General features: G+C 40.6%; 1 protein-coding gene across 1 annotated transcript in view; it reads left to right on the forward strand.

The window, feature by feature from the left end:
• Window positions 1–13,148: 13,148 nt before the first annotated feature.
• The window catches only part of LOC310875657 (uncharacterized protein), a gene marked incomplete at both ends in the record, with an annotated part of 84,792 nt that continues 78,939 nt past the window's right edge, over window positions 13,149–19,001 (forward strand). Inside the window, 7 exons of the mRNA XM_083788949.1 lie at window positions 13,149–13,178; window positions 13,950–14,063; window positions 14,720–15,356; window positions 16,715–16,811; window positions 17,261–17,392; window positions 17,962–18,076; window positions 18,423–18,642. Coding sequence (XP_083645075.1) covers window positions 13,149–13,178; window positions 13,950–14,063; window positions 14,720–15,356; window positions 16,715–16,811; window positions 17,261–17,392; window positions 17,962–18,076; window positions 18,423–18,642 — 1,345 coding nt within the window. The remainder of the gene's footprint in view (window positions 13,179–13,949; window positions 14,064–14,719; window positions 15,357–16,714; window positions 16,812–17,260; window positions 17,393–17,961; window positions 18,077–18,422; window positions 18,643–19,001) is intronic.

The raw sequence follows: 19,001 nt of genomic DNA on the forward strand, positions 1-19,001 counted from the left end.
CATGTGACAGATGCTTTTAGGACTGTTCTAGCGGAGAGTACAGCCCCAGTCAAAATTCAAACTGATGCAGGCGGCGAATTCTTCAATAAACATTTTAATACACTTATGAGGAAGCATAAAATTATACATTTCGCTACAGGGAGTAATCTGAAATCGCAAACGGTAGAGAGATATAATCGAACTCTTAAAGAGAGAATGTGGCGATTTTTTACTGCTAAGAATACACATAGGTATATAGAAGTACTTCAGGATTTAGTCCATAGCTATAATAACAGCTATCACAGTAGTATACAAATGAAACCAATTGAGGTTACTGTTGAAAACACAAAACGTGTGTTTGAGAATTTATATGGAAATATACCTATAAGGAGTGTATTAGTCAAATATAAATTCAGAGAAGGTGATATAGTACGTATATCGAAATATAGGTCTGTGTTTGATAAGATGTATGAGAAATCATTCACTGATGAGCATTTCATAGTTAATGAGTGTATCCCTCGCGAGCCAGTGGTTTATACATTAAGGGATATACATGGTGAAATTATTAAAGGTACATTTTATGAGAAGGAGCTGCAGAAAGTTAAAATTTCACCTAGTAAGACTTTCCAGATAGCGCAAATCTTAGATACACAGATGAAAAATGGTCAGAAAATGGCACTGGTGCAGTGGAAGGGGTGGGCACCGCGCTTTAACTCATGGATTGCATTTAAAGACATCAAGGATATTGAGAACAACAACAACAACATGGTGAAGAAGAAGAAGAAGAAGAAGAAGAAATAGCTGAACAGCACTCCATATGAAAAGCTATGATTTTCAACACAGCACCCTCAGTACTAAAATACTCTGCTATTGGAAGGAAATCAAAAAAGGAGTTCGAGGATGGACGAAAATAAATCTTTCTATCTGACATTGCCATCAAATGCATGTCATAACATCTTTCCCGATAATACTAGTTCAGATTATACAATAACGCTGTCACAGTCTATAGAATTACAAGGTCAATATGAGGTGGCATTAGCTGAAATTATGTACTGTCATACATGGAACAATATAGTCAGCCGGGAATGCAGTTACCATGTTTTGGATCACTCTATAGAAGGTAACCTTCCCTTGATTCAGAAAATTAAATCTGGACATTATGATAACATTAGCCAGCTGGCATTAGAAATGAATACCCTGTTTACTGATTCAGGCCTGGGTATATCTATTGAGTATAATTCAATCCTTAAAAAGGTGCTTGTGCATGCATCTGAAAAATATTCAATTCGCTTTAAGGCGCCCTTGGCTTATATGTTAGGTTTCGAACCTTGGACATGGGTGAGATTAAAAAAGCTGTATATCGCACACCTCCCCAGTGATATACATGCAGGGCAATATTGCTTTTATGTCTACAGCAATATATGTGAGGCTCAGCATTGTGGAGAATTTCAAGCACCCCTTCTGAGAATAGTTGAAAAGCAGGGGTCTTATGGGGAGCCTGTCATAATTTCCTATAATAGGCTCCACTACGTACCTGTAAATAAGAAGATTTTGGACAGTATTAAAATTGAGATAAAAAGCGACCTGAATAAACTGATTAACTTCACTTACGGGAAAACGTATTGTAAACTTCACCTGCGTCCTGCATCAAATTCAACCCTATAACCAGTGTAAAAAAGAAAAAAAAAAAAAAGAAAAAGAAAAAAAAAAAAAAAAAAAAAAAAAATGGATCAGCAGCGTTTTGTTTCATATTATACAAACCAGGCCGGTCATGGTTTACCTGGATTTATTGGAACACCTACAATGTACGGGAGAGGTTTAGGGTCTATGCTAAGCAGGGCATTTAGATTCGTGTTGCCTTTTCTTAAACGTGGCGCAAGTCTCGCAAAGCCTCACTTATCTACAGCAGCTAAAGGCATCGCTTCAGATGTTGTTTCAGCTGTAACAACCCGTTTGATGAGAGGCCCTGACACAAAGCAGGAAGGATCCGGGATAATGCGGCTGTCACAGAGAAAACGGAAAAAGAAAAGATCTGCTCTAGCCGCTGCTACACATAAAAAGCATAAGTCCTGCAAGACTCAGTCACAAACACGTCCCGCGAAGAAACGTAAGGGTCGAGGGAAACACTGGCGTGGAGGTCGGGATATATTTTAAACAAAGATGTCTCTACCACACTCCATGTCAACTGAGTGTACGAAATCAGAGCTTGACATTTTTTCTTCACCGATGATTCAATTATCAATTAATGACACTAATTATGTGGAGATTAATCCATTGAACACGATTTCTGACTCTGACTTTATAGAGTTTTTAATTCCTGGAAATGGTGACCGTTATCTCGATCTAAACTCCACCTTGCTATATTTACGTCTTAAGATAACAAACCCGGATGGCTCAAGTCTGAGACCTGAGGATGGCGTGGGCATAATTCAATATCCCCTTAACTGTATGTTCTCACAGGTTGACATCTCTTTAAATGACGTCCTCATCTCGGCGTCTTCAGCAACACATCCCTATAGAGCAATAATTGAAACGCTGTTAAACTTCTCACCTGACACGTTAAAGAGCCAGTTTTCAGCAGGGCTATGGTACAAAGATGAAAATGAATTGGATTCCATCAATGTTGCAGAGGATGGCCCAAATCCTGGACTTGTTAATCGTGCTCTGTTCTGTAAAGAATCACAAGAGTTTGTCCTACTAGGGCCCTTACATTCGGATATATTCTTCACAGACCGGCTTCTCTTAAATAATGTGGATGTAAGGCTGAAACTCGTAAAAGCTAAAAGTGCTTTTACACTCATGTGTCCGGCCGATAAAACATATGAACTGAAAATTCTATCAGCCAGTATTTTTGCAAAGAAAGTCGAAGTGGCGCCACCTGTTATGCTAGGACATGCAGCCGCATTGGCGAAATCGAATGCCTTATATCCAATAAGCCGAGTGATTGTTAAAAATTATACAATACCAGCACAGTCACGGGTGTGTTCTCAAGACAATTTATTCCTGGGGCGTCTCCCTCGATATATTGTCGTAGGATTAGTTGACCATGTGGCTTTTGTGGGCTCGCGTAACAGGAACCCTTTCAGGTATGTTTTATAATTATATGAATATATATATATATATATATATATTACACTTGATATAAAACAAATAATATTTAAAAAATAATAATAATAATAATATATATATATATTTTTTTTTCTTACAGATTTCAACATTTTGACCTTGAATATTTAAGTTTATCTGTCAACGGACGTCACGTGCCAAGCAAACCTTTCACACCCAATTTTACTCTGCATCACACTGTCAGAGAGTTTTACAATATCTTCTTGGCTACAAACAGACACATGAAAGACAGCCCCCTGTGTATTGACAGAAAGGATTTCGAAAACGGATATTCCCTGTTTGTTCTTAATCTATCAAGAGACGATGAGCTAGACAGTGAAAGCGTCTCAGCTGGCGTTGATGGAACCTGCCGCTTAGATATGCGATTCAGAACAGCTCTACCACGTACAGTAAGCATGGTCGTCTATTCGTGTTACGACAGCATGATTCAGATTAACTCTAGGCGCCAGGTTCTGATGGAATATTGATGATCTCTTCATCATATAAAAAAGAGTGAGGCATGATCTGTGTGAGAGAGAGAGAGAGAGAGAGAGAGAGAGATGGACAGCTATCAGATCGAGGCTATTCTGACACCTATTCTAGGACCTGCGTTCGGAGGCGTATATCCATGCGACCAACTACCATCTAAAATTGAAAAACGCCCCTTATACATGGTTGTAAACACGGACGATAGCGGAAAGAAAGGAGAGCACTGGGTGGCGATTATTTTGGAGGCTGAAGAAGAGAAAGCATGCTTCTTTGACTCCTATGGACACCGCCCTGACGCCATATTCTACCCTGCTGCTTTCTTAACTTTTCTAGCGCAACATGCGTCAGAAATGAGATATACTATACGTCAAGTACAATCCAATTTTTCTACCACATGCGGGGCACATGCTATTTTTTTCCTATGCCAGCGTTTTAAAGGATTATCTTTTCAAGAAACGATGAGACTTTATTCTGATGACTTGCGAAAAAATGACATTCTAGTGACCCGTTTTGTAAAAAGAATCTGGAAATGTAAAAAAAGAACTAACTATGATGATATTCATTGTCAAAATGCCTGTAGTCTAAAGCTATTTAAAAAATGTCACAATTTTATGAAATGAAAACAGCATACACATGTTTGTATCAATAAATACTTTTTATTGACTGTCATATCATGTGGACATTATTATTATTATTATCATTATTCATAACATATAGATGTATATGTATAGTATTTATGATTCGTTGAAGGCTAGCCATTGTTGAGGCGGTGTGCGGAAGGACGGGCTATGGGGCATCTTTTTTTTCTTTTTCTTCCTACTAGGAGGCCTTGTAGCTGAAGGCGTAGTGGGAGACATGTCCATTGACTCTTTCAGGTCCTGTAAATGTCGCCGTGCATATAGATTGGAGACAGTTGTAAGAGGGATATTTAACTCTGAAATTATATTTATAAATGCGTCCCATCCTGTAGGATTATTATCCCCCCGTGACCTTTGGTATGTTAGGGTCCTTAATAAATCTACAATATGTGAGCCCTTAATGGCTACCCCCTTTATAATGATCTCTCCTGAAGAATTCCATTCCATGCCATCAGAATCATGTAGCCTCTGTAAAATAAAACCAGCATTTTTCTGACTCCGGATGGGTAGATGTTGTAAGATGCCTTCATTCTGTGACGGTTGAACCGTGCTGTCTTCAGTCTTCTGGGATTCTTCAGGGCTTGAAGCTTTTTTCACCGTTTCCAGTTCACTTTCTGCCGCTCTACGCATAAGCCCTTGTAACTTCTGCAATAATATATTATAATGACGGGCTTTTTCATAAGAGGTTACACCCTGCTCATTCAATACAGTCTGCATTTTCTTCTCCAAATCCTGCTGTGTGGATGAAATGATGGTCTCAGGGTGTAACCTCTTATGAAAAAGCCCGTCATTATAATATATTATTGCAGAAGTTACAAGGGCTTATGCGTAGAGCGGCAGAAAGTGAACTGGAAACGGTGAAAAAAGCTTCAAGCCCTGAAGAATCCCAGAAGACTGAAGACAGCACGGTTCAACCGTCACAGAATGAAGGCATCTTACAACATCTACCCATCCGGAGTCAGAAAAATGCTGGTTTTATTTTACAGAGGCTACATGATTCTGATGGCATGGAATGGAATTCTTCAGGAGAGATCATTATAAAGGGGGTAGCCATTAAGGGCTCACATATTGTAGATTTATTAAGGACCCTAACATACCAAAGGTCACGGGGGGATAATAATCCTACAGGATGGGACGCATTTATAAATATAATTTCAGAGTTAAATATCCCTCTTACAACTGTCTCCAATCTATATGCACGGCGACATTTACAGGACCTGAAAGAGTCAATGGACATGTCTCCCACTACGCCTTCAGCTACAAGGCCTCCTAGTAGGAAGAAAAAGAAAAAAAAGATGCCCCATAGCCCGTCCTTCCGCACACCGCCTCAACAATGGCTAGCCTTCAACGAATCATAAATACTATACATATACATCTATATGTTATGAATAATGATAATAATAATAATAATGTCCACATGATATGACAGTCAATAAAAAGTATTTATTGATACAAACATGTGTATGCTGTTTTCATTTCATAAAATTGTGACATTTTTTAAATAGCTTTAGACTACAGGCATTTTGACAATGAATATCATCATAGTTAGTTCTTTTTTTACATTTCCAGATTCTTTTTACAAAACGGGTCACTAGAATGTCATTTTTTCGCAAGTCATCAGAATAAAGTCTCATCGTTTCTTGAAAAGATAATCCTTTAAAACGCTGGCATAGGAAAAAAATAGCATGTGCCCCGCATGTGGTAGAAAAATTGGATTGTACTTGACGTATAGTATATCTCATTTCTGACGCATGTTGCGCTAGAAAAGTTAAGAAAGCAGCAGGGTAGAATATGGCGTCAGGGCGGTGTCCATAGGAGTCAAAGAAGCATGCTTTCTCTTCTTCAGCCTCCAAAATAATCGCCACCCAGTGCTCTCCTTTCTTTCCGCTATCGTCCGTGTTTACAACCATGTATAAGGGGCGTTTTTCAATTTTAGATGGTAGTTGGTCGCATGGATATACGCCTCCGAACGCAGGTCCTAGAATAGGTGTCAGAATAGCCTCGATCTGATAGCTGTCCATCTCTCTCTCTCTCTCTCTCTCTCTCTCTCACACAGATCATGCCTCACTCTTTTTTATATGATGAAGAGATCATCAATATTCCATCAGAACCTGGCGCCTAGAGTTAATCTGAATCATGCTGTCGTAACACGAATAGACGACCATGCTTACTGTACGTGGTAGAGCTGTTCTGAATCGCATATCTAAGCGGCAGGTTCCATCAACGCCAGCTGAGACGCTTTCACTGTCTAGCTCATCGTCTCTTGATAGATTAAGAACAAACAGGGAATATCCGTTTTCGAAATCCTTTCTGTCAATACACAGGGGGCTGTCTTTCATGTGTCTGTTTGTAGCCAAGAAGATATTGTAAAACTCTCTGACAGTGTGATGCAGAGTAAAATTGGGTGTGAAAGGTTTGCTTGGCACGTGACGTCCGTTGACAGATAAACTTAAATATTCAAGGTCAAAATGTTGAAATCTGTAAGAAAAAAAAATATATATATATATTATTATTATTATTATTTTTTAAATATTATTTGTTTTATATCAAGTGTAATATATATATATATATATATATTCATATAATTATAAAACATACCTGAAAGGGTTCCTGTTACGCGAGCCCACAAAAGCCACATGGTCAACTAATCCTACGACAATATATCGAGGGAGACGCCCCAGGAATAAATTGTCTTGAGAACACACCCGTGACTGTGCTGGTATTGTATAATTTTTAACAATCACTCGGCTTATTGGATATAAGGCATTCGATTTCGCCAATGCGGCTGCATGTCCTAGCATAACAGGTGGCGCCACTTCGACTTTCTTTGCAAAAATACTGGCTGATAGAATTTTCAGTTCATATGTTTTATCGGCCGGACACATGAGTGTAAAAGCACTTTTAGCTTTTACGAGTTTCAGCCTTACATCCACATTATTTAAGAGAAGCCGGTCTGTGAAGAATATATCCGAATGTAAGGGCCCTAGTAGGACAAACTCTTGTGATTCTTTACAGAACAGAGCACGATTAACAAGTCCAGGATTTGGGCCATCCTCTGCAACATTGATGGAATCCAATTCATTTTCATCTTTGTACCATAGCCCTGCTGAAAACTGGCTCTTTAACGTGTCAGGTGAGAAGTTTAACAGCGTTTCAATTATTGCTCTATAGGGATGTGTTGCTGAAGACGCCGAGATGAGGACGTCATTTAAAGAGATGTCAACCTGTGAGAACATACAGTTAAGGGGATATTGAATTATGCCCACGCCATCCTCAGGTCTCAGACTTGAGCCATCCGGGTTTGTTATCTTAAGACGTAAATATAGCAAGGTGGAGTTTAGATCGAGATAACGGTCACCATTTCCAGGAATTAAAAACTCTATAAAGTCAGAGTCAGAAATCGTGTTCAATGGATTAATCTCCACATAATTAGTGTCATTAATTGATAATTGAATCATCGGTGAAGAAAAAATGTCAAGCTCTGATTTCGTACACTCAGTTGACATGGAGTGTGGTAGAGACATCTTTGTTTAAAATATATCCCGACCTCCACGCCAGTGTTTCCCTCGACCCTTACGTTTCTTCGCGGGACGTGTTTGTGACTGAGTCTTGCAGGACTTATGCTTTTTATGTGTAGCAGCGGCTAGAGCAGATCTTTTCTTTTTCCGTTTTCTCTGTGACAGCCGCATTATCCCGGATCCTTCCTGCTTTGTGTCAGGGCCTCTCATCAAACGGGTTGTTACAGCTGAAACAACATCTGAAGCGATGCCTTTAGCTGCTGTAGATAAGTGAGGCTTTGCGAGACTTGCGCCACGTTTAAGAAAAGGCAACACGAATCTAAATGCCCTGCTTAGCATAGACCCTAAACCTCTCCCGTACATTGTAGGTGTTCCAATAAATCCAGGTAAACCATGACCGGCCTGGTTTGTATAATATGAAACAAAACGCTGCTGATCCATTTTTTTTTTTTTTTTTTTTTTTTTTCTTTTTCTTTTTTTTTTTTTTCTTTTTTACACTGGTTATAGGGTTGAATTTGATGCAGGACGCAGGTGAAGTTTACAATACGTTTTCCCGTAAGTGAAGTTAATCAGTTTATTCAGGTCGCTTTTTATCTCAATTTTAATACTGTCCAAAATCTTCTTATTTACAGGTACGTAGTGGAGCCTATTATAGGAAATTATGACAGGCTCCCCATAAGACCCCTGCTTTTCAACTATTCTCAGAAGGGGTGCTTGAAATTCTCCACAATGCTGAGCCTCACATATATTGCTGTAGACATAAAAGCAATATTGCCCTGCATGTATATCACTGGGGAGGTGTGCGATATACAGCTTTTTTAATCTCACCCATGTCCAAGGTTCGAAACCTAACATATAAGCCAAGGGCGCCTTAAAGCGAATTGAATATTTTTCAGATGCATGCACAAGCACCTTTTTAAGGATTGAATTATACTCAATAGATATACCCAGGCCTGAATCAGTAAACAGGGTATTCATTTCTAATGCCAGCTGGCTAATGTTATCATAATGTCCAGATTTAATTTTCTGAATCAAGGGAAGGTTACCTTCTATAGAGTGATCCAAAACATGGTAACTGCATTCCCGGCTGACTATATTGTTCCATGTATGACAGTACATAATTTCAGCTAATGCCACCTCATATTGACCTTGTAATTCTATAGACTGTGACAGCGTTATTGTATAATCTGAACTAGTATTATCGGGAAAGATGTTATGACATGCATTTGATGGCAATGTCAGATAGAAAGATTTATTTTCGTCCATCCTCGAACTCCTTTTTTGATTTCCTTCCAATAGCAGAGTATTTTAGTACTGAGGGTGCTGTGTTGAAAATCATAGCTTTTCATATGGAGTGCTGTTCAGCTATTTCTTCTTCTTCTTCTTCTTCTTCTTCACCATGTTGTTGTTGTTGTTCTCAATATCCTTGATGTCTTTAAATGCAATCCATGAGTTAAAGCGCGGTGCCCACCCCTTCCACTGCACCAGTGCCATTTTCTGACCATTTTTCATCTGTGTATCTAAGATTTGCGCTATCTGGAAAGTCTTACTAGGTGAAATTTTAACTTTCTGCAGCTCCTTCTCATAAAATGTACCTTTAATAATTTCACCATGTATATCCCTTAATGTATAAACCACTGGCTCGCGAGGGATACACTCATTAACTATGAAATGCTCATCAGTGAATGATTTCTCATACATCTTATCAAACACAGACCTATATTTCGATATACGTACTATATCACCTTCTCTGAATTTATATTTGACTAATACACTCCTTATAGGTATATTTCCATATAAATTCTCAAACACACGTTTTGTGTTTTCAACAGTAACCTCAATTGGTTTCATTTGTATACTACTGTGATAGCTGTTATTATAGCTATGGACTAAATCCTGAAGTACTTCTATATACCTATGTGTATTCTTAGCAGTAAAAAATCGCCACATTCTCTCTTTAAGAGTTCGATTATATCTCTCTACCGTTTGCGATTTCAGATTACTCCCTGTAGCGAAATGTATAATTTTATGCTTCCTCATAAGTGTATTAAAATGTTTATTGAAGAATTCGCCGCCTGCATCAGTTTGAATTTTGACTGGGGCTGTACTCTCCGCTAGAACAGTCCTAAAAGCATCTGTCACATGTATGCCTGTCTTGTTTTTTAAAGGGCGAACCCATGCTTTTTTAGAGAATAGGTCTATTACCGTTAGTAAAAATTTATAATTATCATTATGCTTCGATAATGCACTGACATCCACAAGATCCGCTTGAAATTGGTATAATGCACGTGGAACAAACACACGATTCCTGGGAAATGTTTTTCTAGCAGCACGGTGTAAGCTATAAGCATCCTGACCTGCCAGAAAGTCTACTACATGTTCAGGTTTAACTTTTCTGCCTGTACGCTTTTTTAAGGCATCAGTCAATCTTTGAGTCCCCCCAAATGACCCCGGATTCCTTGGATCATAATATATCTGCTCCATTACATTTTGCACCTTCTTTGAAGCCATTGTATTGCGATGTCATGCTGAGTGAGCTAATCATAGTATATTTATACTTTACACACACACACACACACACACACACACACACACACACACACACACACACAACTGTATGAAAATAATGTCAGACGGTTACTCCATTGTATCCTAAATGGGGATTATTTATTAAAAAAGAATTCTTCATTACACATAATACATTTAAAAAAAAAGTAATTACAATAACGGAATAACACTGAATAAAATAGCCACACCATTCTGTTCAATAATATATGAATGCACTAGCTTGAACACATTATCAACATCCACAGTCTGACTATGCTGCAGTTTATAAGCTATGACATCTACAAGCAGAGTATAAAAAGAAAAAAGATGAGCTAATTGAAAAGTTGGATAAGAGATTATATTATTCAAAATCAGATACAACGATTTCTCAAAATCATTAGTATTTGATAACTTTATAACCATAAGATCCCACTCATGTATTTCCCCTGTCGCTCTAGCAAGCATTATAAGTGTTTCAAAGTGTGATATATAATCAGAGCTGTCTTTACAGGGTCCTTTATAGAGAGTGACATCATTGACTTTATTAGCAATTATAAGCTTTAACCTCGAATTGATTTCCGACGACAGAAACCCACCAAACATATATCGGGGTAATGATGAAACCCAGTTCCCCATAGTCTTTTCACTATGTAACTGTAGCCACGCCTCCTCCTCCTCCCACCGAAGCAGCAGGGTACATCCAGAATGTGACTAAGGTGTCCATATCATCTTTCTTAGCCGTGTCTAGCCCCACAAACTCCTCCAGGATATCATCGAGAGTGCCTTGAATATCATCAGATTTCTTCAGCTCAAAAAGAATAGCTTCACAGGCTCCCTGGATACGGATTGCATCTGTAGAAAAACCGCGTGTTTCCAGGAGACGTGCGAGTCCGGGAATGAAACGGTCAGTCCACAGCCTCTTCATCAATGGATCGAACCATTGATTGTAGAAGTCATGCTCTAGAGGAAATAGACAAGCGTGCTCCCGTTGAGATGGGTGATCAGTCTGACATCCATAACAGGTATGCTTCATCTGTTCACCTATGACGATAAGCAGAATTGAGACAATCCCTGTCTTTATTGTCTCCAGAAAGAGATCGTCAAACATGCCATCAGGGTGATCCGTGGTTAGAGTTGTATTTAAAGGAGACAGGGTAGATTCAGCAACTGCTTCAGCTACCTCAACTGCCTCTACAATACTGAACAGAGGGGAAGACGGTGAATCGCTGTAGTCACATCGCCGGTATAACAGGAGTTCAGGATCGCTGATAGGGTTGAAATGGAGTGTCTCATTGCCCCCTCCTCCAGGCCGGTAAAACATGACTTCAGGATCTGCGAAAGGGTTGAAATGGATTGCACCATTGCTCTCTCCTTCAGGTTCTTCTGTGAATAGCGGGACTGTTGCCATGTCGATATAGAGTGTCTCATTGCTCTCTCCTTCAGGTTCTTCTCGGAATAGCGGGACTGTTGGTCCGTTGATATCGAATAGCGGGACTGTTGCCATGTTGATTAGCTCAACCTTCACCGTTTTGAAAAGCAGGGGATGGCAGGTTGTCTGAACAGCCACATGTCTAACCCTCTCATATATATAGTTTCCCCAACAGGGAGAATTATGTAAAAGCACGATATGGGCGGAGTTATGATAAACATGGGAGGGGCTATGATAGTCATAGCCTAACCCTAGACCTAGATTCTAACCCACAACGATGTTTTTCTTGAATATCCTTAGAATTCTACAGCTCAAAAAAAAATAGCCTCACAGGCTCCTTGGATTCTGCTTGCAGATGTAAAAAGAACGGAGAAGACGTACGAGTCCAGGAATGAAACGCTCCGTCCACAGTCTCTTCATTAATGATCTGAAGTCATCCTCAAGAGGGTCCAGACAGGGATGTTCCTGTTGAGTTGGGTGGCCATTTTGACAACAATTACATGTAAACCTAATTTCATCACCCAGCACTGAATCAATTCCAGCTTTTAATGTCTCCAGAAAGAGCTCACCTAACAGACCATCAGGTTGATCCATGGTTAGAGTTGAATTTAAGGGAGAAGGGGTAGATTTATCAACTCCAGCTGCTTCATGACAGTCCTCTTTAAGGGATAGTGGCACTGTTGCCATGTTGAAAAGCAGGGAAATCTGTATGTCTGAACATCCAGAAGTCTAATCGTAACCCTATATACAGTTTACAGCAGGAAGAATTATGTAGAAAATAAAATAAAATAAAAGTGTGAAACTGACGGACTAGATGTAACATTACGGCCTAGAATCTAGATTCAAGCCCATAATGATGCACCGGGGCCATCAGTTTCCACATCAGCCTCATAACCCATGGTAACCTCATTCATGACTGTGTCTGAAAACCCTGCAGGGGCGAGCTGCACACGTCTTACGGTTTTCCGTTTCTTTGCACCATTATTATCGAGCATATTCTCACCCGCCCGATTTCCACAGATGAAACGTCTCTCCAGCAGAGCCATTTTCACCCCTTCCACTCTCAGACTTCCAAAGTAAACCTCAAGTTCTTTCATTAACTGACGCACAATCCAGATATCATCCAGATGGAATGCTAGATGAATAGGATACCCCCTCTCCTTCTGCATGACAGTCGCAGGTATGTGTTCTGAATCTTGACCATCCTTCCTGAATCTCACCAGAAGCCATTTAAATGATCTGGAACAGTCGACAATGAAAGCCTGCTCTCTCCCTCCACGTCCGACGGCCTCTGAATCCACCTCTACCATATGAGAACGCTTGTATTCTCGGTACTGCTCCATTTGACCAGTCTGTAGGTAATCACAAAACTCCAGGATCGACTCCTTCAGTGTTTCAAATTCTGCTGCATACACCCGCAGCTCTTGCTGATTTTCCACATACATGCTCTCTCCAGCTTCAACAGTCTTCAAGGTAACCCATGGTGATCTACCATAGCACGGCATGTAGAGGCATAGCAGTCTTCGGGAGCGGACCAGCTGCCATATATTCTTATCATCACTGCGATAGATCAAACCTTTGGACTGCATTTTCCTTCTCTTCTCTTTTTTATTTTATTTTATTATTTTATTTTCTGATTTATATGACATCAACTCCAATCCAGTCTACGGTATTTAAAGCGGGTTGCTGACAAGGAGGCGGGGGGAACTGAACTGGGGTGGGTGTGGCCTGCGAGTGTGGGCGTGTGCGTGGCCTGCATGCGCACGCGTGCCATTGTATAACCATAGCTTTGAACTTGATGTTCCCACGACCTTGGTGACCTCTAGGACAAAAGATAGATGGACCCATTGTCTAATTAATTGATTAATTGATTGTCTAATCATAAGGGGGGCGTGCCAAGGTCATCAATCAAACCTATATTGGACATTGACTAGTTTATTATATCTCTAACCGCATGCCCAGAAGTTCAGTAGTGTCAATTCCAGCACAGATTCCTTGGCCTGGTAGCCGTGGTTATTACGTTGACTAATACTATGATGAATTTTTTTTTTTTTTTTTTCTAATTTAGAAAACTAATGTTTAAGAAGTAGTGAAAATACGATCTGCAAGCTTGCAGATCTGCCATTTTTAGTAGATTGGGTTCCCAGGCCAACATTTTGGGTTCTGAGACTATATTGTTTTATATTGTTTTGTGAGGTAACATGCTTTTGCTTCCCGTTTGTGATGTGTTCTTTGTTTAACCAGGCCAACCTTGAGGAGCAGGTCCAGATCCTCGGCAGCAAGGTGAAGTGTTTGGAGGATGATCTACAGCGTGCCATCAAGGAGGAGAGAGGAGAGAACATGGGGCCTGTCATGGAGGTGAGTTAACCCATTAACACATGAGGCCTATTCTACAAAAAGGCTTCTAAAGCCTAGCATTCTTCTGAAACATTTCAGGTTTTTCATAGTATGGTGTACTATGGTCATACTTATTCAGGCCAAGAACCCCAAAAACGATTGCATGCCAAAATGTTGTTCAAGGGACCCCCAGAAGCAAAGATTCAAGTTCCCAAAGAATAGGAAAGGGACCTGTCCTCTTATGAAGACAGTCCATAAGTATGATGTTTAAGCTTGGACATTTGTAGCTCAGTGTCTCGGGTCACACCTACATCTAACATGATTATCTGCCTTGTTTTATGGGCTTGTACTGGGCCTCCTGTTACGCCATGTGGCAGCCAAGTCTATGGACTTTATGGTTTTGTGCGTGCCCCCAAATCCGCCCCTCACTTCACACATGTGTGACCTTTGGCTTGCAGTTTTGAACCTGAATTGGAAAGAACTACAAAAGCTGCCTATTAATCAGCTCAAAACCACTTGGTCCCCTTTAGTGTAAGGCCAGCAGAGCCTCCATGTGCTGCCAGGGGCTTTTAGACTCTTAGTTGTCATACTTTTGAAAGTTGTAGGTTTTAAATATTGTGTCCGGTTTTAAATATTGTGTCCATTTTATATATAACTATTTTTTTTTCTCTAAGCAGAGGGAGTTGGAGGACCAACTCAAAGCGGCTGAAAAGGACATCCAGGCAAAACTAGACATTTTGGCTGAAACGCAACGGGAGAGTACTCTAGAGAGGGATATGTTCCATGCTCATCAGAAAGAACTTCAGCAACAACTTTCGGCATCTGAAGAGCATGTTCGGTGCATGAAAGAAGAGATCCTATCAAAAGAACACCAGCTGGTTGTCTTGAAAGATGAGACCTCTGCACATTCTGAAGTGCTACAGCAGGAGTTACAAGCCCTTAAAAAACAAGTGGAAAGCACAGAGGAGTCTCTCACAAACGCTGTGAAGGAAGCCCAGGCCAAGGACGACCTTTTGGCTATAAATGAAGAAGAGAATGCTCGAAAGAGGGTCATGCTTGAGGAGCAGATGGCAGCCTCACAAGAAGAGGTGAAGACACTGCGTGACGAAATCAAATCTCAAGAGGGTCAGCTTACCCTGCTGAAGGATGCGAGCTCTTCACATTCTCAACTGTTTGAACAGGAGACCGAAGGCTTAAAAAAACAAATGGAGCACATACAAGAGAACTCCAAGCATCAAGACAAAATCCAGAGGGCTCTAGAAATGCAGCTTGCAGCTAAATCGAAGGCTGCCAAGCACTACAAGGCACAGGTTGGTCTAACTACAGAATATTTTCAGATGCCTATATTGGATCACTTTTCATTGTTTAGTGGCCGGCATTAATGTAGTCAAAACACAATCACTTTTCATTGTTTAGTGGCAAAGCATTCATGTCAAACTGTCACATTTCATTTAGTGGTCAGCATTAATGTAAAACTTTTTATTTATTTTTTACATGCTGCACTCCTAGTTTTACATTAAACTCTTGGACTTCATGCTTCAGTGAAGTGCCTTCAGTCAGCCAGGCTCAGTCTTTAGCCCTATAATATTTGGTCTTAAAAAAGCTATCTTCACCAACTCCCATCATCCCCAGATGGACAAGGCTGTGAGCCACTACAGCAGGAAGAAGGAGCTTCTCCAGCAAAGCAAGGAGCAGGTCTCTGAATTGCATCGCTCCCTGGCGGAAAAGGAGGACGAAGTCAAGCTGCTGCAGACAGACCTGGAGCAGGCTCACAGCAATGAGCAGCGCCTCCAGGCAAGCATTTCCAGTCTGGAAACGCAGGTTGGTGTTTTTTCTCTCTTGGATAAAGCAGTTAGTTTGGGCTATTTAGTGAGATGTGTGACCAATCTGCAAAATGCATGCTTGCCAATAGCTTTCTTCACAAATGTGTTCAAAAAGATGTCTACTATCGTGTCTTTGGGGAGCTGGGGATACTTATGCCACTGCTGCTGAAAGTTGGGGAACCTAGAACCTATATGCAGGCACAATTTTCAAAATGTAATTCTAATTTAAGTAGCATGTAATAGGTCAAACTTTAGCACATCTTGGGCTAAAAACGGCCATCGCAAGTGTCTATGGCCGTTTATAGCTTTAATGTTTTAGTATGTCTGTTTGTTTAACCCTGTAACACCTGGATATATTTCTACTTGCAAAAAAGAGATTTCAACCGTACTACTACTTGGACTACTAGGACTTTGTATAGGAAATTATGTTTATAAAAAAGAACAAATGTTCAGTGGGGTATTTCTATGCAAATATGACCAATCAATGGCATTTCAATGAACATCAATGACGTTTAGGTGAAGAAATGTTTTATTATTGCAACGTTGGGTGTTCAACACGGAATGTGCTCAGCTGATTGCTGAGCATTTAATGTGATGTATGATGAGAAGAGTGCCCCTCACTTCACACGAGTAATTTTTATTTTACAGTGTCAGAAGTTGCTGCTCTTGAGCATAATTATAAACTATATCAAGTCACCTCTTGGCCATGATTAAGTTCCTAGCATTTCCATGGAGTATGGGAAAAAAGGATTATACCCTTTCTCTATTCTTTCCTATGTCCATCTCAGCTTGCCTTCGCCAGCCGTAACCTCAGGGAGAACAGCAGGCTCCATGGGGGTGAAGGGAGAGTGTCTGCCTACTTTGCGGTTCCACTTCCAACAACTGTTCAGTCCAGGCAGACTAGCAGTTCTGACAGTGACCTTGATGACTCTCTCAATTCAACAAGGTAATGCCAAATCCAGTTGAAATGACATGGACATATTATGTTTAGTTTTTTTAGGTTGTGTTCAGACTTTCCCCTCTTTATGTATATGATGCATACTTCGCCTTCACTCATCCCCCAATAACCTTTTGTCATGGATTAAAAGTACTTGGTCTTATTTCAGTCATTTGGATTCCATAGAAGCCAGCATGAAGCATCTTGCACAGGGAAAATAGCTGATCTACAAGTCGTCAATGTGTCTGCGACACACTGAGTGTGCAGCTGGGCTATTTTCGATTATTTTTAAGATTGGAACATTTTAAAGCAAAGGTTAAAGGTGTTTTACAGAAAACGACACCAGTATTGTATGGTATCACACATTAGGGTGTGGCCAACTGGCCATACAAACCTTTTCAGTCGTGAGCTTTTATTTTTGCTTTAATCCATGCATTCTGTGCTCCTTTCCCGTGCAGGATGCCATCGGGACCAGAGGAGTCCAGCACCCCTCTGGTTCGCAGGAGTAAACGTTTGGCGGCCAAACTCCGGGGAGCAGCGTCACTGGAAACTCTCTACTTCACCCCCATGAATACCAGAAAATCCAATAGGTGGGGTTTATACATAACCATGGCTGTGATGCCTTCTCTCCTGACTTGTCTACTAATGGCATGAGCACTTGCATACGATAACGGTAAAAGTGGAGATGAGAATAAATGGAAACTGGAACACTAACATTTAAAGGAGAATTAATCTGATGTTTTATCCAATAACAAGTGGTACAGGTGAAAAATGACAACATCCAGAGCGATCCGCAGCTCTGACTGTGCGCTGGGTCGCTGGCTAAATCACTTATTTTGATCACTGGGGGGGGGGGGGGGGGGGGGACTTATATCCGATTAAGGTAAGATTAAGAAAATGGTTAAAGATGAATTCTCCTTTAAGCTAATAGATGGGTACTTTCGCCTAATGGGATGAAATTGGCAACCCACCTGAGAATGTATTTTCTATTAAAGGGACAGACAGAAGTCCACCGTTGCTGAACTATAACCAATTACTTATGCAAATTTAAAAAACATCACTTAGGCCACCTAAATGTGCAATTCTTTCATTCTAATGAGATCCTGGTTTATACGTTGTTAAGTTTAAGCCTTTTGTCTCTTTAATGGTGGAACTGCAGAAGCAGCAAGCTGGAGAGCAGCCTGACTTCTCTAGCTGACCTGGGCCTGGACTCGGCCAGGAGGAACCCATCCTCGTCGGTGAAACGGCGCCGGACCACCATCACCATGAGCAAGGTTGACTTAATACTCTACACCATTTCTAAAGCCTTTCGCATGTGGACACACAAGTTTTCTGTCCGACAATCCTTCCCCTCTTGTATCTCCATATTTCATCTTTTTGACCTTTTTTTTTTTTAACCCAAACCTTTTGGACATAAGGTTTCCACCCAACAGCATCAATTCACAACAAGATTGTCTTGAGTTTCTTTTTTTTCTTTTTCTTCTAAAAGACGGCACATTTTCATAAATAAATGGTGCAAAAATAAATGTTATCAAAATGGATAGATTTTTATAGTGCTTTGCCCTTTAAACTTTATCTCACAATTGTTCACTGAGTGATCGTTAACTTGTGCACTTGTAGAAGCGCCCTGGGTTTGCCGGTGAGGAGACTTTCCACAGCCTGGCCCCGGCCCACTCCCATCCCAACCTCACCTCCTCATCTGATGATCATGGTGCCTCACGGTCACGGCCCGTGGCAACGGAGCCATTTGCCACACCTGCCAGACCCTCCAGCGGTGATGAAGACCACCTGCTCAGCCTGCCCGGTTACCGCCGGAGAAGCGCTGCCGTCCCACCCCGGGGTGAGTAACCACTAAGTTCTCAAATGAGAACATTAACCAGATTTAGCATTTTGTCACAATCGGTCAAAAACATTACGGAATGTGTACGTCGAAACTGTCCACCTGGTTGTATTTGTATTGCAAATTAGTACAAAGACAAATTTTGCATTTCAAAGTCTAATCTCATCTACAAGCGTCACATTGCGACACACTGAGCTTGTAGATTGGCTGTTCTAATTGGAAGATTAATTGTATTTGAATTGATTGTATATTACATGATAGAATAATGCATGTTCAGAAGAATCTTCCATAAAACCCTAGGATGTTTCATAAATGCGAAGGTTAAAAGCCTCAATTTGAAATGTCTTCAACTGGTTGGG

Source organism: Protomyctophum parallelum (assembly GCF_964188405.1).
Source record: "Protomyctophum parallelum genome assembly, chromosome: 18".
Lineage (NCBI taxonomy): Eukaryota > Metazoa > Chordata > Actinopteri > Myctophiformes > Myctophidae > Protomyctophum > Protomyctophum parallelum.